At 38.8% G+C, this 22,344-nt stretch overlaps 1 protein-coding gene across 1 annotated transcript in view; it reads left to right on the forward strand.

Annotated features, from left to right (window-relative positions):
• The first annotated feature begins 7,919 nt into the window (after positions 1 to 7,919).
• TMEM26 (transmembrane protein 26) overlaps positions 7,920 to 22,344 on the forward strand; it is a 46,987-nt gene continuing 32,562 nt past the window's right edge. Inside the window, exon 1 of the mRNA XM_054436619.2 lies at positions 7,920 to 8,504. Within this exon, the coding sequence (XP_054292594.1) occupies positions 8,314 to 8,504 (191 nt within the window). The 5' untranslated portion in view covers positions 7,920 to 8,313. The remainder of the gene's footprint in view (positions 8,505 to 22,344) is intronic.

The following is a 22,344-nucleotide window of genomic DNA, read 5'->3' on the forward strand; positions in this document are numbered from 1 at the left end:
TCATCAGGCCCGACCTATATCATTTTCCTCTCTCACTTTAGTCATTCCCTTATCTAAACCCTCACCCTTCCTTCCTCCCTGCAATCTTGGAGGACAAGACATCCCTTCTCTTGCCTGGAATCCCTTCCCCCTTTCCTTCCATTTGGTGAACTCTCTCCTCATCTTTTAAGGCATGGCAAGTTGTCATTCTTCCTAGAAGGGTTATTTAAAGCCAGTCCCATAATTGGGTTAGGTGACTCCTTGGAGCTTTACACACACACACACACACACACACACATGCACACACTCATAATTGAAGGTTTTCTGGCAGACACACACACACACTCATTTTTTTTCTAGTATTTTGGGTATAATAAAAATATCTCTTATTTCACATTCTTAAAGCTGCTAAAAATGAAATAGACTGTGACTTTGGAAAAGTCACCTGCCCCTTCTGGGCCTCAGTTTGTAAAGTGAGAAGATTGGACTAGATAAGCTCTGTGGACCTCTTAGCACTGAGATAATGATTTTTATTGATGACAACAATCATAGAACAGACTATTTTCATGGAAGGCAGCAGAAAGATAATTGATTATGGTACTTGAAAAGTATTGTTAAAATGTCACATAATTCCTTTATCTGACATTTCTGAAGTCTATTTCTAAATGTATAATCTGCTTTGAAATAAAATTAAAGAACCAAATAAAATGTTATATTTACCTATCAACTTTTAAAAAATAAACCTTTAAATTTTACAATAGTTAGATTTGCATGAAATATTTGCAAAAATAGTACAGAGTTCCTATGTACTCTTCATTTATTTTTCTTACTAACATCTTACATTATCACATAATTTTGTCACAAATATGGAACCAACATTGGTATATTATTACCAACTAAACTCTTGGCCTTATTCGGATTTCATTATTTTTTGTTACTAATGTCCTTCTCATGTCCCAGAATCCCATTCAAGAGACCACATTACGTTGAGTCATCATGTCTCCTCAGTTTCCTCTGGTCTTTGAGAGTTTCTCAGTCTTTGCTTGTTTTTCATCGCTTTGACGGTTTTGAGGAGTATTGGTAGGTTATTCTGCAAAATGTCCCTCAATTTGTCTTTGTGTAATGTTTTTCTCATGTTAAACAAGGGCTATGAGATTTTGGGAGGAAGATCACAGAGGTAAAGTGCCATTTTCATAACGTCACACCAAAGGAGCCTGCTATCAACGTGACTTATCACTGGTGATGTTAACCTTGACCTCAATGTACAAAGCATTTTCATAATCATTAACTCATGTGATTCTTTAAATGATCATGAAATGGACAAGCTTGGCATCCTTAGCTCCATTATACACAGGGGGATCTTGAGGCTGGGATGGAATTAAGGTGTTGGGACTGCCACCCCACTGGTTCCTTTATAGCACCTGACCACCTCTTCTAAATTATACATAAACAAAGGAATATTTTGCAGTGCTTTCCATGTCAACTCACTCTAGAGCTGCTGTGGCTAGGAATGTTCGTGATTTAGCAATTCATGTTATCTTCATCCTGTAACTGTAACCTTAGGCTTATTTGAACAAATTTAGATCATCACAGAAGATGATCAAATGTTTCTACTGATCAGTGTTCTCCCTTCTTTGTGATGGAGTGAGGCATTGAGCTCACACAAATGACATTTACTAGCCCCATCATTTACAAGCAGCTGGCCTTAGAATACTCAGCTATGGTCCCAGCTGGGGAATTATACCTTTCTGTTTTTGGTGTTGTTTACCCAATCCTCACTTATATCTTTATTTATTTATTCAACAAATATTTACTGAGTACCTGCTTTATTCCAGACATTTTTCTGAGCACTTTTGAAGTATCAGTTAATTTAATCCTAATAATAGACATGAAGGTCTATCATTATTTGTTTTTATAAATGAAAACCAAAATTCAAAGAAATTAAGTAACTTTCCAACTGTCACATAAGAAGTGGAGCCAACTCTTGAAGAAGGTGGCCTCATCAAGATCCTCCACCTGCACTTTGGATTCCTATTCCTTGCTAGCTGTTGAAGTGTCTGAAAACTGATCACTACCATTGACTTATATTAGTTTCTAAAGATGAGTAATTATGATGGTTATTACTAGCTTAATAAAGATCTATTTTCCTTCCTGTTATATTATAATGTGAAATAATTACAATTCCTTTTCTGTTTAATACACACATTTTGAACAGTAAAGCAAACTGTGAGTTTTCTCTTTCAAATTGGGAACTGGGAGTTAAGATTTCACCTTTGAAATGGAAGAAAAGATTTTGAAAATCCAAAAAGATACAATAAAAGCAGTATTAGAAAGCGTGAGGGGGTGAACCTCCTTTTGGAAGAAATCCAGGAAGACAGAATACAGACAGGATTGGGTCAATGGAAAAACCAGTGCAGAGGAAAACAGACTGAGATAGCCAAGGTGGGCACAGTTCCTTCTGTGAGCACTCCTTAAGAAGCTGAAGTCACAACCTGCAAGTACAAAGAGGAGTAATGCTTGAGGTGTTTGTTCAACACATATATTGAGAACAATTGAAATGTCTGGAGATCATTTCTGCTTCTTTACTTAGAGGCTGTCACTAGTGATATTTACCCCCAAGCTAAAACCTGAGAGGTGTTCTTTAAAGAAAAGTTGTTGGGTGGGCTGTGAGGCTTCTAGTAAGGGTGTGGGTAGAATCAGAGCATTTTTATGGGTAGATATGGGTCTTCACAGTAGCCAGAACTAGGGCATGGAGTAGAAGAGAGAAGTCAAGGCAGCTCTACCAAGGACTGAATGAGATGCACTAAGAACCAGCTCCAAGAGGAGCCTTCCTTGCCTTGACACCCCTGCCTGCTCCTCTTCATTGTACCCATTAGGGAAACTGACCTGACAAGTGTTTCTTGCCCAAATATCCAGGACCACAGCCAGCTCTTCCATTTAATAGATAAACAGCAACTCATACACCTATTTCAAATATGTTCTGTAACCAGCCCAGTCCTTGGTTTGTAAATATAAATGAACAACAAAAGATCATCAGAGTATTTGAGAACCATCATGTTATAAAACCCTAGATGTAAAGGATGGAACTGAGCAACCAACCAAGTAAAAACAGAAATAACTCAGGAAGACAAAAAGGTATTGCATCCACCAGACAAGAATAAACTGCTCTAAAAAACATCTCCATTAATAAGTAAGGTTTATTACAAAATAAGTTGACCAAGAAGAAGAAAAATCACTTATAGAGCTCAACAATGAAATGAAATAATCTGAAGACTAACTTAGACATATGGAAGATAAAGGCAAGAAACATACAAGAACATAGATGAAAAAGACAAAGATGAAAAATATAAGATATTCCAGAAGGAGAAAACAGAAACAATGAAGGAGAAAAAAAGATCAAAGACATGATAAAAGGAGATTTAACTCTCTACCGAAAGACGCAAGACTACTGTGTTGAGTAGGGTATATGAAAGAAATGTGCACTATCTAGATGCAGTCAAATGATAAACATTCCAAGGTAAAAAAAATTCTAAAAATTTCTGGAGATTTAAAAAAATACTTACCTACACAAAGAAGACAATGAGACATAAAACATACTTCTTTTTTTTTTTACTGTAATATAACAACACATATTTATTGTTTGATCTATTTTCCCCTACAATCTGACTCACTTTTAAATTCTTTTATTATTATTATTATTATCATACTTTAGGTTTTATGGTACATGTGTGCAATGTGCAGGTAAGTTACATATGTATACATGTGCCATGCTGGTGCGCTGCACCCACTAACTCGTCATCTAGCATTAGGTATATCTCCCAATGCTATCCCTCCCCCCTCCCCCCACCCCACAACAGTCCCCGAAGTGTGATGTTCCCCTTCCTGTATCAGTAACATTGCATTCTAGAAAATAATGGAATCTGAAAATATCTGCAAATACATTGAGTAATAATTATATATTTTAAATATTGTTTGTTGATTTTCAATTTTTAGAACAAACCATTTGAGAAGACACAGTATGCAGGCTTAATTATAGCTGGAGAATAGAATGTTACAGACAACAATTTTAACAAATTTGGGTGGTACAGGTGGAATGAGGAAGGAAGAAGGTATTGCAGGATAATGGATTCCCCAGATTTCAAACTGAAAAATCAAGTTCTGTAAATTGGTAAATCAGGAAATAGAGGAATATAAAGTGTAATTTTAAAGGTATAATTTTAATCATCAGAAAAAAAATGAAGATGTTAATTGTGAATGATTCCTCTGGGGAATAGATATATAATCTTGTAGTATATTATGTTTCTTCATGCATTGTATTACACACACACACACACACACACACACACACACACACACATTTATGTATACAAGTAATGCCTGAATAGGATTAAATGGAGCCAAGGGAGGAATGAAGATTGCCAGGAGACTGCAGCTTCTGTGACCAGTCTGCAGCTTTGGTGGCCTCTGGATGCAGATGTGACTTTGTATCGCATCCCTGTTGGGAGACCATAACTGGGTGCACAATTGCATGCACGCACAATGTTTCAATAATATTAGGGAGGGGCATCTTTGGCATCATAGGTGTAGGATGTGTGCATGTCATCCCACAGCTGCATGGTACTCCACCTATCAATGTACCTGCCATGCCCATTCCTCCCCTGCTTAAACTCTGCTGCCCAGAATCTTATGTTGAAGGATGAACAAAACAACACTAAACTGGTATTTGCATAGGATAGCCGATGACTGGATTTCAGTCAGTGGCCTGCTCCGTGGTCTATAGTGTGACCCTGATGCTTAGAGTTAAAGGAAGTCAGTTGAATTCCTTATCTCAGCAATTAGAATTCAGAGTGGAGAAATCTGGCTGGAAGACAAGAGTGTCAGAGAGTTGCTGTGCAAAGGTCTGGAAACTGCAACCTTGAGATCCTTGCTGCCACCCAAGTCCACAGCTGTCCCCAGCTCCCAGTTCCCAAGGCCCTGTCTTCATCTACCTCCTATTCTTCAGTCCCAGAGATTCCATCTTCATTTTTAGACCACACATTCCTTTCCAATAACAACTCCTTTTACGTGAGCGAATTGAGAAAGTCTCTTCCTTGTAGCCAAAATCACCCAAATTGAAAGAAAATCCTGACAACTATGTTCAGTTTGCATTCAGAAGGGAAGGGAGACCTGTTGATAGCTGCCTCCTGGGATAGTGGAACAATCTGGCTGCATTTTAGTGCAACCCCAGCCTGTACAAGACCTGGGTGCATCAACTGAGATTGCTTTTTTTTCAAGAAGAGTAAATTTTTAAAATTGCTTATTTTTTCTTCCTGTTTAAATATTGGGCTATTTGCCTGACAGTTTTAAGACATTTCTGAAAGCTTCCAGTCTTTAAAATGGACTTAGGAGAAAATTAAGAAGAAAAATCAACCTTAATTCTCTTTAATGACAATTTTGTTTTTCAGATCCAGAGACGACAGAATCTAATTTGTTTCTGAACCTTCAAAATAGGGAACAAGAAATGATTGGAAGATGTCAGACTGACTGCCTTCCCTTTTTTAAAGCTCTCCTAGAGATCCTTTCCTAGTAGGCTTGAGAAAGACAGAAGTTGCTGGATGCGGCGGCTCACCGCACTTTGGGAGGCAGAGGTGGACAGATCACTTGCGGTCAGGGGTTCGAGACCAGCCTGGCCAATATGGTAAAACCCCTTCTCTACTAAAAATACAAAAATTAGTCGGGCATAATGGCGTCCTCCTGTAATCTTGGGAGCCAGAGGCACAAAATCGCTTGAACTTGGGAGGCGGAGGCTGCAGTGAGCAGAGATCACGCCACTGCACTCCATTCTGGGTAACAGAGCTGGACTCCGTCTCAAAAAAAAAGAAAAGAGAGAGAAAGAGAAAAACAACCCCTGACCGCAAGCAAGTGGTCTGGCACCATCATCCAAGCATTGGTATCCTCCTCTTGAACATACAAGTTTTACAAAACATCAGGTAAGGCCACTCTGAGATCATGGTTGATCAAATAGGACTGCTCCAAAATTATGTCTGAACGTGAATATTGTACAAACCACAAACATCCCTTTCTATATTAGATTTATCAACATACCCAACATAAAATTAACCCCGCTTCCTAATAGCATTCCATCTAGAGTAAAGCCCCACTTCTGTAAGCCCCAAAATCACCTAAGTCAAGCCCAAATCATGTCTAATAAGTTATCGCCAATGCTTTTTAACCTTTCATACTTTCATACTGAGACACCCCACAGTGGCCCATGGAGTGTGCCCCCTCCCTAAAAAAGTAATAAACTCAACTTGCTCAGTTCCAGATGTGTTCATCTGGGGTTTTTTGACAGGAATGTCATGTTGCTCCACTCCAATCTTGTTATTATTTGTCTCAGATCACCAAAGAGCAGCTCCCCTGGCGTAACTTTCTTGGTCCTCCCAATAATCACTGATGTCTACCAAGCATTTACCACTTGCCAGGCCCTTCATATGGATTAACTCATTTGATCCCCACAATGACCCTCTGAGTAGATAGGTTTAGTACCAAATTTACAGAAGGACAAAAGGCACAATACTACTAAGTGACTTAGTGAGCCGTCTAAGTTGGCTGGTTGGTGGGTGCAGGGCTTTAACCCCCACGGCACACTGCTTCCTTCCACGGCATTCGTCTGCCACACTATGATCTTCCGCTTCACTGAATGGCGTGTGGTCACTGTGTCATCAGCCAACATTGAAGGACACTATAAACTAGAATAAACTGCACCAGGAAATCATTGCTGGGTTTCCTGTAAGATGTGGGAGAATGCTGACCCACAGGAGAAAACAAAAATTCTCTCAGCTCTCAGTATCGGAAATAACTTCTAAGCTTCTTGTGAGCAGTTAGATATTTCTCACCTAATGGAGACATTAATCATATAATTCGCAATTTTTCAACTTGATTTTAAGAAAAGTATGACATGATTTTAACTTGACTAAACCTAACCAGGAAATATATTCCCTTTGCACTTTTCTTTCAATGTTACTAATGTGGTCAAGGGAGCATTCCTGCTTGGTATTATAGTAATATGACTAATTAATTCTATATCTCCCTCTGTAACAAAGAAAGAGGGAGTTTGCGGCACAGAGCTTTGGAAGGCACTAATTAATATCTAGAGAGATTTCAATAACTTAGTTCATCATATTTTAGCTATTTTTGTAATTACCTTCCAACTATAGCCAATTTTACAGGCTTTCCATTTACAAATGATACAAAGTTTCTTTTTAAAATAAATTTATTTGAGTAAAAATTTGAGGACATTTAAAGAAAAATGTTAAGTCAATAGTAGTACAGGTGGTAGGACACCAAACAAGGAAACAAAAATCATGAAGGTGTTTTGGGAAACCCCGACTTCATTTCTTGTGTTGGATGCTGGAAAGAGGAGAGTTTAATTCATGGTCATTGATCTCCAGAGCACAGGTCCTTGAATTTGAGAGTGCATGCATTTTACCTTCTAATCGCATTCCTGGTTTTATCATCCCTCTCCTCCTCCACTTTCCCCTCTGCCGTCTTATCTTGCTACCCTGTATTTTTTCAGGAAAAAAAAATAACCAACAGGGGTGGGGTGCGGTGGGGGATGGCACAATAAGGAATCTTCGAGTAGTAAAAGTGACCAGGGCTACCCACTGGCCCAGGGAGGTGCGCTAAACTCGCAGAAAGCCCGGAGGGTCTGACTGCCTCTGATCATAGGAAGTTTTAATTCTTCAAGCTGGGCAGTAACGGGGTTTCTAAAATTGCTTGGATTCTTTGGCCCTCCTGCGTCGCGACTTCGGGTCACCATGACAGCGTGAAACGTGTGAGTGAATTAAAGTACTTCGGTGGAAAAGTAAGGAGGAGCTGCCAGAGATGCGCTCCTCCTCCGCCTTTCTGGCTGTGCTGCACCTTGACCTTCAGTCCTCCTCCCTCCTCTTTCCGCCCCCTCGTGATGGGGAAGTTCTTGGGGACCTCACGGAGGCCCGGGGGCGGGGATACCGGACAGGGATGGAGACTGGCCCTGAGATTGGGAGGGGGATGGGCAGCGCCGGAGGATAACGTCCTGGAGCCAGGGCAGCGCAGCCCCAGACTCCCTGGAAAACCCAGCAGTCTGGAAAAGCTGGGTTTGGACTCGCCCCTCTTTGAAGAGTTCTCAGGAAGTTTGGGGGAGGGGCGAGCCGCGCACCAGTTCTACCGGCATCGGGCGCTGAGGGTGAGAAGGGACCATAAGCAGCAGCAGGTCTCAGTGCTTGTCATATTCCTGCTCACGGGTGGGCTCCGGGCACGCCCGGCAGGGTCCTGGGGGCGCAGGCAAGGGGCCGTAGGCAGAGTGCTCGGGCCAGCATGGAGGGACTGGTCTTCCTTAACGCCCTGGCCACTCGGCTGCTGTTCGTGCTGCACTCGCTGGTCGGGGTCTGGCGAGTGACCGAGGTGAAGAAGGAGCCGCGGTATTGGCTGCTCGCGCTGCTCAACCTCTTGCTCTTCCTGGAGACTGCGCTCACCCTCAAGTTCAAGCGCGGCAGAGGCTACAAATGGTGAGAGTGCCCTGGGAAAGCGAGGGCGCACGGGGCCCTAGGGTATTGTCCCCCACCGCACTCGCGGGCAGCCCTAGAACCCATCTTCCCGCAACCCGCAGATTCTACTCGAATTTGGACCCCGTTTGTCCTCGCTGATTGCTTGGAAGGCGCGAGATGCTTGCGCATCTCTTGGGCACGCCAGGGCTACCCTAGGGTCCCAGTGCAACGCTGGGAAGGCTCGATCCGTGAGCCTAGGCAAGAGTCACCCAGTCTCAGGTTTGGAAACTTGGAAGATGAGTAAAGAGAGGAAGCGCTGGTCTGTTTTGCTGAATGTGCCCCCAAATAGGGGAGTCTTGGGACAAGGAGGTTGCCATATAGTGTGCCTTCTGAAACTGGGGTGTGTGAGTGTGCGCGGGTTACTCTGCGTGCGTGCACGTGTGGGAATGTCCTTCGCTGGGCATCAGTGACCTTCGCAAGAGCTGAGCACACTGGCCACCCTCCTAAGACGAGAAGACCCTCGCTGCACGTCTGTGGTTTCGTCCGCTTCCCTTCCCTCCAGCCGCTGGCGTCGCGAGCTCTCTGGCACAGCGCCAGCTTCAGGTGTCTGGGTTTGCTGGCTTTGGGGCTTGGCTAACGGCCTGCCTATCTTGCAAGGAACGGGTTGTAACGCTGGTGAAGGGACCAGCAGGTAGTGGTTCAGTCCTAACCTCTGTGTGCAATAACTACAAGCCACGTGTGGTGCTTATTTCCTCCCCGAAAGGCTTGAATGGCAATCAAATAATTGAGAAAAAGATTCTCTTGCCATTGACCAAGAGCCTCCCCCAACCCCCGAGGAATCCATCTGGAAGTTCATCCAGAAACTTCTCCAAGTTAGGCCTCTTTCTGTATTAATTCTTAAAATAGGATGTGTTTTCATATATATATATCAATACATTAAAAATATCTCATGCTATGAGAAAGGAGAAAATGGTATTAGGCAATTTACAATCACATACACAATGGCATTATAGTCATTGTGTTCAAAAAAATGAAACAACCCCTCTACAGTTTTACACACTAAACTACAAAAGGCTTTGTATTGCCTGACAGTTCACGGAAGAAAACATGTTGCCTCTGAAGATGATGTGAATCTTGCTTACATTTTCTACCGTTGAAAAATTTCTAGAATTATCAATGCTCAAATTATTCAAGAACAATCCTAATTTAATACGACCAGAATGGGAATGTGACTACCCCTGGCTCCACCTCCCCACCCCCATGAAGAATTTATTAAGCGTGAGACATTTGAGGTACTTTCCAGTGTGCCTTTTGGAAATCTCCAAGAAAAATGGTGTTAGTTTCCCAAATAAGCCTCAGGGTTAAAGAAACAAAAGGGGAGAAAAGTGTTTGTTCACTCAGCAGGTCATATAACATTGATTTAACTTTGACTGAGTAGGTTTAATAAGCCAGAGTGGAAATATCTTTGGTCACAGAAAGATGAAGTCTGAGGCTGAAAACTGTTCCATGGAAAATAGTCCTGCCACCAACCGCCAGAGATTCTAGGAGACCTTCAGCCTCAGAAGAGGGGCCTGCTCTCCCCCTCCAAGAGTAGACCAGGGGACTTAACTCGCATTAAGTTAAACACTCCTGTTGTGTGTAAATACTATAGCCAATGGAACTTCACCTTCACGTCTACATCTTTGTTTACTGCTGATTGGGACTGACATGTAACTTACAACTGAGAGTGGAAAAATGGTTGGGATAAAAATGAGTGATGGTCAATAAGTCAAGTTATACAGAGAACTGGGGATATACTAGTGTTTAGAGTATGCACCTCAAAATCAGACAGATAATGGGGTAAAATCTGGGTTTTCCTGCTTGCTTTCAGACCTTGAGCAAGCTACTTAATGTCTCAGCCTCAATTTCTTACCTGTGAATACTTACCTCATAGGTGATTAGAGAATTACATAAAATAATATATGTTGATTGGTGATGAATAAAAAAGCAATGATCTTTTCTAGATCCAAAGATTTTTCTTTATTTTCTTCTTATTAAAAATATTCTTGTATCAACTAGGCATATTTTACATCTGCACAAGTCAGACAAATTTACTTGAATGACTAGCCAATAAACCATTGGTTCCAGGCAAAAATTTCAAAAAAAAAATTCTCACCTTTATTTTGGAAGAACAGACCCATTATGTATATTGTGCATTATAACACGAATTCAAGGAAAATCTTGCTGGCATAGTATCTACACTCGTATTTGAAAATAAGCAAAGAAAAAAGTTGATTGATTTGACTTAGTATAAAATTTCAGCAACAAATGAGTCTTAGTAAATGGTCTAAATAGGAATATGATTAATAATGCTTTATTCTATTGATGTTACCAAATACAACTGAGTATAGAAATATGTTCATTCTTGTGGTGGAAAAAGCCCACACACTACTCTGTCATAAATGTGAGAAAAAAAGTCAGAACATGGGCTGCTAAAACATGTAGGAAATTATCCTTGAAATAATATGGTAACAATGAAAAAACGTTCAATTTGGGGAACATTCCCTTTCTAGGTGAAGTATTCTGCATAAAGCAAGGTATAATTTTTGTTTTTGAGTGTTAAGAAAAAATTTCCATTCGAAAATCTAGGCTGATGGAATTAAATAGAGATGAAGTAAACATTATGGCAACATCTATACCTCTGTATAGAAAAATATTAATATGCATTAATCCATATATAGATAAACCTTTGTTCCATTGCTTTATAGTCTTATATTTTGGAATCTACCCTATAGAACTAAAGGTACCCATATGTGAAGACATGAGCAAAAATATTAATATCCATCTTGTTTGTGGAAAGTAAAGCTGAAAGCATACTGATTATCCATCAGAGGAATAGTTAAGAATTGTGAAATATTCATACTATAGGCTATTTTGCTGACATTAAAAATAATGAGCTAGATCTTAACCACTAAACTCGAGGAATGTCCATGATATATTATCAGGACACTAAAGTTATAGAGTTGTGTATATTATGGTTACATTTTTTAAAAATGTAAAAGAATTGCCCTTTGTATCAATTGAAAGCATTGTTTCTACAAGTTGAAATGAGGAGCAAAGGAGGAGGAGAAAGGGAAGGGGAAAAGGAAAAAAAAAACTTCCATATTGAAAATAAATAAAGAGGAATAGATTAGAACAGACTGAATGATTGACTAAACATGAATGATGGACTAAAATATATACATATATAAGGTGGAAAAGTTCTTTTCTTTGAAAATCAGATCCACGAAACTCCTTTGGACTGCTCTGGGCTACTTCGAGTATTGTTCTTTTAATTTAAATTTACACTTGGACCCAAACGAGTCCAATCTATAGAAATTGTGGAACAATAAATAGAGCTATAAGGGAAAATGTGAACTAAATATTTTGAAACATAGCAAACATATGACACTTATCCAGTGAATGTTTCTTTAGCTATCCTTTGGAAGAAACATGGAACTGGAATTGCTGAGCTCAGCTGTCCAGGGACAAGCAACATTACGTCAACACTACTAACTCGCCAGTTGGAGAGGTTTAATTTGTTGGAATCCTATAGAATAGAGAGGGTGAGCCAACAACACGTCCCCCGTTAAGCTAAAAAAAAATGTGTACTCCTGGAGTTTGCTTTTTTTCACCTAATATTTATCTGTTTCACCTGCATATTTAATTACACTTCTGTAAGATGAAAATGAATATCACTTGGCTTAAGCTTTTCTTGATTTTATTTTCTATTGTCTGGGCAACAATCCAATGGATCTCTGAATTACCATTTAGGTAAAGTCAAATAAAAGGCAACATTTCAGCTGCTTTCAAGCCAATAAAATATTCCTCAGGGACAGAAAAAAGTTACTAAGATTGTGACAAGTTTGAAGCCTGTTCACTCAAAAGCAGGCATTATCTGAGAATAAGTAGAAAGCTAAGTTGAACTTACTGGCAAAAGTGTGCAATTTTAAGCCCTGAGTTTTCTTCCCCAGATAAATCCAAGGAAAATATCATTTGTGAGTTAATAAATAATAACTCACCTATTTGGTCACCTTGCTTTGTTATCTCTCATTTCCTTTTACTTTATTAAGTTCAATGAGACAAGTATTTTTGAATTGCTTAATAAGCAAGCATGATATGATACTATGCTAAACATTGTGTAACCAGACCAAAAAAAAAAAAAAAAACCCAAAAAACAGAAAACAAACACGGTTGACACTTTAAAAGGTAGCATTTTGATACAGTACTCAAATGTGCTGGAATCAGAATAATTATGAATATTTAGCATTTCCTATCTTCCAGAATCTTCCAAGTGTTCCACACAGACGGTCCCATTTGATCCTTTCAAAAACTGTAGTTTATTTTGTTTCTCTGTTTTCTCCCATTTTTAGATGAGAAAACTGAGGCACAGAGTTATTAAGTCATCTCTTTTGGGACCAGTTAGTTGTCAGTTGAGAGAGAAGAGTGAAGACTCCAGGCTCCCAATCTTACTCACTCCAGCAGTTCAGGGGAGAAAGGATATGCTGCAGAATACTGGGTTGGGAACAGGGAACTTGACAGCATTTGAGCTGTCGCAGGAAGAATGGGTGAGAGCTGCATCCGGAGAGAGGTGTGCGAAGGCCATGTAGGGAGGGAACCTCCTCGGTGGGCAGGTGAATTAGGCAACCTTGAGTAGTTTCCTCTGAAGAAGGCACAGAGTCTTTTCACTCTTCTTTCAACGACAGTGTATGGAACATCTACTGTATTGTGTCAGGCATTATTCAAGTACTGAGAATATGGAAGTGAATAAACAGGCAAAATTCTGCCCTCGCAAACCTCACATTTTAGTTAAGGGGCTCAGAAAATAAAGATGTAAGTAATTAATAAACAGATGAATGAATAGGTAACAGAAAACAATTGAACAAACGAGTGATCAGAACTCTGAAGGCCCCAGTGGTTTGGGTGACAGAGTGAGGGGAGTGTGCAGGGGAAGGTGCCACTGGATGGTCAGAGAGGCCTAGTTGGGGAAGTGACCTTTGAGCTAAGGCCTTAGAGAAGAGAGGGAGCCAGCCAGGCATGGGGAGGATAAGAAAAAGGGACAATCGTCATGAGCCTTGAAATATTTCTGACATACCCTCAAATGACCGATTAATACTGTTTTTCTACTATTCCCTTTTTCTTATTATTCCAGTATCCCTAGACTCCATGTTAAAAACTCTTCCGAATTTCTTTAACTTTATGATACCTCATTTTAAGCACTGTGTATTTGAAATTATCTGGATGGCTCACAGCTGAAAACAGAAAAGACAAGTTAGGAAACAGAAAGGATTCTATCCTAAATCGATCTCAAATTCAAACCAATTTTGTAAAAAATTCACTGAAATCTGTTTAGATCATTCAATTGCATTTGAAAAGTTCAGCAGTGAAATTGAAAACCTAGACTTGACAGATGCATACTGTGTGAAATTTGATCTTGATGTATAAGTTTTAAGCAATGAGGGAGAACTTTGTATGATGTAATTCTGTAGTATGTGATAGTATGTGCTTTCCTCCATCAAAAATGTTTATGAAAATGCCAGAGAGAAGGTTTGGAAATAAAACTCTTCCTCCCCACTCCCCACCCCAATGTTTTTGGACCCCACAGAGGATGAGATAGAGGAATTTGAAAGGAGACCCTGTGACTTCCATATGGCCAACTTGGGCACTGGAAATTCTCCCAGAAGATAAACAATTTCTCTCCCTCTTCACACTTTGTGTCCAAGTTTCCTGAAATCTCTCTTTAGCTTTTTATCTGAGGTTTTATACTACAGGTGTACCTCATTTTATTGTGTTTGCACATAGTGCATTTTTTTAAGGTTTGTTGTAGCCCTGATGGGAGCAAGTCTTCATGCTGTTTTTCCAACATGTGTGTTCACTCTGTGTCTCTGTGTCAGCATTTTCTTTTTTAGCAATAAAGCATTTTTAATTATTATTATTATTTTTTGAGATGGAGTCTCGCTCTGTCACCAGGCTGGAGTGCAGTGGTGCTCACTGCAACCTCTGCCTCCCGGGTTCAAGCAATTCCCCTGCCTTAGCCTCCTGAGTAGCTGGGACTACAGGTGCATGCCACCACGCCTGGTTAATTTTTTGTATTTTAGTAGAGACGGGGTTTCACCATGTTGGCCAGGATGGTCTCAATCTCCTGACCTCGTGATCAGCCCACCTCAGCCTCCCAAAGTCCTGGGATTACAGGCTTGAGCCACCGCGCCTGGCCCAGTATGTACATTTTTTAAGACATAATACTGTTGCACACTTAATAGACTACAGTATAGTGTAAATATAACTTTTATATGGACTGGGAAACCAAAAGTTTTGTGTGATCTGGTTTATTGAGATATCTGAAACCAAGGTATGCTTGTATTTGTTATCTTCCTGTATGTTTGTGGGAATGTGTGTTTTATATCCTGAGTCTTGAACTCACTGCAGAAGGGTGACTTAAATGTGCATCATTTTGGGAAGCACACACTGAATGTTATTAGCAAATGACTTTGTTTTTAGTAATCCAAGTCATGGTTTAGGAAGAAGAGTCTTCTTCAAGAATTAGTACCATGCTTTACTTCCAAGAAGAAGTCATATTTCCTTCTTTCGCCTCACAGAAGACTTCAGACCAATGTAATAATTATGTCTGCAAGTAGAATGGGAGCTCCAAGAAATGGAACCTCTGAATGATGGCCATGCTTTCTTTATGATCATGTTCAACTGAGACATTTAGAACTGAAAATTAAGTTTACTGATACAATTTTTTCACTTCTTGTACTTGACTGGAAGAAAAACAAAGTACAAATTAGCATGGGCAGCTCCTATAAGTCAGTATAAATATATTCCTACTTTTAAATTTCATGCATTTCTTCTCATGGAAGTGACATTATGCATACAGCATCAGGACAAATCTGAATAGCTTAACTTTTTTTCCAACAGTAGAAAAATTCACGTTTACATCAAGGTTTATTCTCCCCATGTGTATGTTCCCCACTACTCTGGAAGTTCCTGTAAAGTCTTGGTACTAGGACAAAAAGGCCTTTGGTATATAAAATGTTTTGTTAAAAATAACAGTTTCTTTCCTTTTTTTAAAAAAAATTTAATGTAGGCACTTTATGAAACGTACTTTTTTGGAAAGTCATATTGAAAATATATTAAGAATGTAAGGTTTGTTAATGTAGCATGCCAGGGTGAATGCCAATTTTGTTACTTTTCTCTGAACATAAACCTATTACCTATAGTTATTTAAGGAGATGGGTTATATTTTATCTTTATTTTGTCTGACTGACCTCAGAGAGGTAGATAATGTACAACTGACTTAATGTTATCCACTTATTAGAATAAAAATCAGTCATCCTTAAGCACGTAAAGAGGTTCTCTAACATCAGTGCTGCTGTAGCCCTGGATGAGGAGGTGGGGTTGTTCCTGTAGTGTTCCTTTGCTTTCTTATTTCCCAGATTGAGCTTCCTGTCCCATACACATTTTAATGTACCTGAAATAGCCTCAAAATAAATTGGCTTGTGCCATTCTCAGACAGTCTCTTAATACTAGTGATGACGATGATGATGAAGGTGATGATGGTGATGATGATAGTGGAGGTGGCACCACTTATCAATTATTGAATACTGACAATGCTTCAGCCTGCTTTCTTTCCCTTATCTCGTGTAATCCTTACAATGACCCTATAAATTAGTTGCCATCTTAATTACCATTTTAGGGTGAATACGCTGATGCACACCAACACTAAATCATTTATCCAAGGTCACAACTGATAATAATAGATAATGAAAACAATGCCTAGCATCTGGTGAGCACTCACGTTTATTGAGCCAGGCATTGGCATTGCACACATCAGCTCATTCAATCCTCACAATAGCCCTGGTAGTGCCTTTATGCCTCTGCTTGCAGATGGGGAAGCTACAGCTTAGAGGTCTGGAGAAGGATGCTTCTTCCTAAGATGGAAAGCTTGGTAATCCTGTGTTGAGTCCTCCCCTTACTCCATCAACCTATTTGTTATTTTTTGTATTCAGTAACTACATTACCACATAATTTTTAGGGTCAAGGATTTTCTGTAGTAGAGAAAGGGTCAAAGTTCTGTTGGTGTTTTTTGTTTTTTGTTTTTTCTTTTTTTTTAATTATGTAGGTAAAACTCAAGTGACCAGCTAAAGGAAGACTGTGATGATTTTGCTTAGAACACAATGTAGGGAAGTCCACACTACATACAAGAGTGTCTGGCTCAGACATACTCTTGCACAAACAAACATTCTTGTAAAACCAAAACAGGACGTAAAAGGGAGAAAAGGGGGAAAATTCTAGACTATTTTAACTTTTGTCCTAAAGAACCAATCTCCTCTACAGAACAGAAATAAGTACTATCATCTTTATTTGGAATGAAATAAACTAAAGCCTTACACAAATAACAATTATAATGCATTTTATTTTCTCAGAGAGCATTAAAGTTCCTGTAGTCGGCAGCAATGTAAGTTCATTTGTTCATTAAATAAGCATTTATTGTACGAGATGCTGTCATGGTGGTTTTATAAAAAAATAGAAAATATATATAGTTATATGAAAACAGTATAAAATGACATTTAGAGAACCAAATAATTTTTCACAAATTAAGTCCGAGAGTGTGGAAAGCCTGCAGAATCAAGATACAATCATTAAGGTGGGCTTGTTGACAAGGAACATTTCAGAGGTAAATGATTTCTGAGGTACTAGTGGTTATGAGTGCAGAAAAGAAAGATGTGCTTTTCAGGTTGAAAGAATATCATGATGGTGACAGTTAGGATTTCAATTGGAACAATTCATTTAGGAGGATGCCATGTTTTTCTTTTCTTCTGAAATATTTTATGAGAAAGATAGCATGTAGATCCTCAAATGGATTCATATTTTGTTGCTATAACTAGTTTAGTAATAGTGAAACATATTGCTGGAGTTTGTGAACAACTTCAATTGTAATAAAGCTTGTGCTTGCTTTAGGCCTACTCTTGGAAAATTTTAGATTGAGTGAGGTATATGGGGTACTAATTTTGCTATCAGTTTATATCATTATTTGGGAATATGACTTTTTAAAAATTGCAACAACAAACAATGAAAATTATAATTAAGAGTCACATTCAGTAGTATCTTCTCTTTACAAAATCTGAATATAGACAATCTTCAAGGGCTTTGGAAATACAAAGAAAGATTTCATTGCAATGGATTTTCTCAACCCATTTGAAGTTCCTCCTTGTCTCTTCTGTCATTATTTGTCTGGTCTATCCTTAAGATCACTGAATAAACAAACCTATCCACTGATCTTGGCACTTTTTTTTTTTTTGAGATGGAGTCTCCCTCAGTTGCCCAGGCTGGAGTGCAGTGGCCCGATCTCCGCTCACTGCTAGCTCTGCCTCCCAGGTTCACACCATTCTCCTGCCTCAGCCTCCCGAGTAGGGACTACAGGCGCACGCCGCCATGCCCGGCTAATTTTTTTTTTTTTTTTTGGTATTTTTAGTAGAGATGGGGTTTCACCGTGTTAGCCAGGATGGTCTCAATCTCCTGACCTTGTGATCCACCCGCCTCGGCCTCTCAAAAGGCTGAGATTACAGGCGTGACACACTGCACCGGGCCTGATCTTGGCACCTTTTAAAACATTCTCATTTATATTCAATTTTCCATTTTGAGGGGAATTCTCATTAGCTCTTGGCCATTTAGTTGTGGCTTTCTTGCCAGGGGACAGGCACATGCAAAGGGCTTTGGGAAGGGACGTAGTGATGAGGGACATGCTAGTTAAAAAGATTAATGGGTGGTGGCTGGGATCACACTGGTGACTTCCCAGGCATTCAGAGGCTTTGTGTTCCACAAAAACAATGGGTTCACTTTGAGGTGTTGAAGAGAGGTAGAGGAAATACTGAGGTTGTTATATTGGTCATCATATTCCCCTTACACACTAACAGAAAGCCTTTGCCAAGCAGCCTTGATGGAAATCGTACATGTTAAGGCCCACTTAGACAAATGAGTCTACATGTAAGAAGGACAGACAACCTTTGCATTGTTAGACAGGTTTAGGGACTTACAAAAGAATATCATGACCTAGTTTTTTGATTTCCATGAAAATAAACTTTTATAAAGTGCTCCAGAAATTTTACTGAGGACATGCAAAATCTCACTTAACATGAGATTTTGAAAGTTGGGTCTAGTATTCTTACAACTTCACTCTGCTTTTGTAGAGGAGAAAATGTTGAGAAATGAAATACAAATAAAATCTGGATTCAATTGAAGTACATTTTGAATATTATTTTTGCTTCACTTAAATATTATCCATTTTCAGATATATACATATGATCAGAAGACAGAGAAAAACTAAACAGGGTAGTGATATGGCTAATTTTTCTTCTATAGGCTTACTTATACTGTTGTTTGTTTATAAAAACGAATGGATGTTATTTTTTTCAGTAAGAAAACATTAATAATTGTCATTTTTAGAAAGAGAAAAATGGAATCCTAATTCTAGACTAATGGTGAGTCAAAGTAAATAAAATCTACTGCAGGGCTAAATTGCTAAATGTCATGACATATCATTTTGTAGAAAACATTATAATTTGTTGAAATGACAACTTTGTGTGGTAAATAATATTTTACTTTTGGATGAAATGAACTGACAAAAGCAATGAGCAACACTTTTAAAAAGCTTGGAGCAGTGTCTAATATGTAGCAAGACCTATATATATACATATTTCATAAACAAATAAAACAAAACAAATGAATTTTTAAATAAACAAGTAAATATATAAAGAAAAAAATCCTTTGAGATGGTGCTCCTGCTTGTGTACTTGGGAGAGAATTGGTAGGTAGGCTAAGAGCTATGGAATTAAAACAAAAAAACACAACTTCATGGAAAAAGATTTTAAGAGGGCTTTATATGAAAATATAGTTGAGCAAAGTAATTTGGCATTAAAGAATTCATGTTGGACAACTTTGGTATTCTGACAGGTAATTGGGATTCTAATAAATCTGAGTTTCTAAGGGCAGATAGCTAACTGGTAATAGGGTATTGTCCATTGTAAAAATTTTTCACTTGGACATGTCTTAGTCATTGAATCATATACTTATCAGCTTTTTATTAGTCCAATATATTGTATGTTTATAAACAGTTATCCAGAAACCTGATATAAATGATTTGTGAGTTGGCCAGATCTTTCCATGGTATTAGTCATCATACAAGGTACTCCACATCTCATTACTCCTAATGCCATCACGACAAAGACTAAAATAAAACCTGGTTTATTAATTTTTAAACTTCACACTCTTCTTTGTTCTAAAAATGAATTGCACTGACAACACATGATCAAGAATACTGCAAACCCTCAAAATAGTAATTAATGGCAATGATATCACGCTAAAATATTAAATCTTTCATAGGAGCAGAACATATAAAATTAGTTTTCTTCTGTAAAACTTCCAATAAAAATCAATTTATGATGATATTTCAAGAAGAAATTTTTAGTCAAACCATCAACAGAGTGTCAAGAAAGTAGAAACTGTAAATCAACCAGAGCCTTATCGAATCACTAAATGTTTATGGTGAGCTCATCATATGCCAGATACTCTGGAAGGAGCAGAGAGTATATGGTCAGCCCTTCATATATGCAGGCTCCACATCTGTGGATTCAACCAACAGCAGATCAAAAATATATGGGAAACAAAACACAATAAAATACAACAATGTGACACTAAAACATAATACAAATAAAAAACAATACCATACAGCAATTATCTACATAACATTTACAGCTATATCAGGTATTATAAGTAATGTAGAGATGATTTAAAGCATAGGGAGGATGTGCATAGGTTATACGCAAATACTACACTATCTTATATAAAGAAGTTAGGCATTTGTAGTGTTTGCTACCTGCAGGGTTTCTAGAACCAATCCCCCCCCAGATACTAAGGGATGACTGCAATTTTGAGCAGACAGGCACAGTTCTGGTGCTTGCATTATTTAGAATTGCTTGGAGTCAACACTTAAATGATATCAAATACACACATATACATATGCACATATGTAATTATAAATATTGAAAATCTATGGCATAAAAGTGACCAGAGAGGGCTAATTTAGACTTGAAGAACAAGGAAAGTTTTCTAATGTCCCATGTAACTGATATGAAATAATCAGGTTAAAAGTAGGAGAGAGGGGGTATTTCTAAAGAGAGGAATACATATGTGAGGGCTTCAGTTGGGATAGCACTTTGCTTTTTTTTTTTTTTTTTTTGAGAACTGGAAGAAGAACACTGTTATATGAACACGGTTGGAAGAATGGCAAGCAAGACAGCCCAAGAGGTGAGCAGGGCCCTGAGTGGGCAGCATCTTGTAGGTAGCGATGGGCAAATGCTCCATGCAAACCATGGCAGTGTGACAGTAATTGCCTCAACATTGATGGTGAAGTTAAGAATAATGATGTTTGTGTTCAACAGTACAAGAAGGGCCCTTGATCCTAGGAGTTTTATATAGGTTTAGTTTTTGTTGTCTTTTTTTTGCTTTTTTTGAGACAGTCTCACTAAATTGCCCAGGTTGGAGTGCGGTGGTGTGATCTTAGCTCACTGCAACCTCCACCTCCTGGGTTCAAGCAATTCTCCTGCCTCAGCCTATGGAGTACCTGGGATTACAGGTGCAAGCCACCATGCCCTATTAATTTTTGTATTTTTAGTAGAGATGGGGGTTCACCATGTTGGCCAGGCTGGTCCCGAACTCCTGACCTCAAGTGATCTGCCCGCCTTGGCCTCCCAAAGTGCTGGGATTACAGGCATGAGCCACTGTGCACGGCCTTATACAGGTTTAGTTTTGAGAATCATGGTTTAAAAATATAAGTCATTATCAATTATATAAAGAAACAGTCTCCTAATTGGGTGTCCTCTAAGAGTCCTTCATTAGCATAAATAACAAGTATGTAGCTGTGAGTACATTTTCAGAGCTGAGTCTAGGAAAAGCAGCAAGTACATTTATTGAGCACCTAAGGTGTCAATCTCATGGCATACATTGTCTTATTTAATCCTCATAACTACACTATGAGATGGGTATTATTTTCCCCATTTTACAGATGAGGACATTCAGTTTCAGGGAAGATCGTGAATTTCCAAAGATCAGTGCATGGAAAAGGCCGGATTCAAATTTGGGTCTTCTAAGTTTCTGAAATTTATACAGGGTCTTACTAACATATAATAATTCAAGGGTCATAGCTGGAAGAGGTTACTTGATACCGGACCTCTTGAAATGAAAGCTCCTTGTAGATATCAACAGTCTCTATTCACTTTATTTGCTCAGTCCTTCCTTCCTTCATAAATTCAGGCATTCAAATATTTAAGCATTTGCTTAATAAGCATTAATTGGAGACTTAGTAAGACACTGTGATTCCACTGGGGAGAAAAGAAAATGAAGGAGTGGGAAGAGGAAAGAGATATAAGGAATATATAAGACCCAGGACCTTTCTTCATGGAACTTACATTAGGAAAGCGAAGTCTTCTATACACATAACTATAAAACAGTACAGCATGTGTTGGGCCACAAGAGAAATACAGGTTAAGATTAATTCCTGCTGTGCCTTTAAAATACAAGTAGAATGTTGGTGGATAGACGTGCAAGAGAAGGACATTCCAAAATAAGCTTTCATAATTTTGGGAGATATTTGCTGTAAAACCATTGCAGAACCTCTCTCCTTAGATTAACCAAACTAAAAGAGCAGAGAGCACTTTTGTTCTTACCAGAGACATGTGGTTAGTTAAACAAGGCTGAGGATTGAGTTGAATATAATTAATTCTTGGGCCCTCAATATGATTCCTTTTTCCTTACCCCTTTCTTCATTAGGTCAAAAATCTAATGA

Source organism: Pongo pygmaeus, chromosome 8 (assembly GCF_028885625.2).
Source record: "Pongo pygmaeus isolate AG05252 chromosome 8, NHGRI_mPonPyg2-v2.0_pri, whole genome shotgun sequence".
Taxonomy (NCBI): Eukaryota; Metazoa; Chordata; class Mammalia; order Primates; family Hominidae; genus Pongo; species Pongo pygmaeus.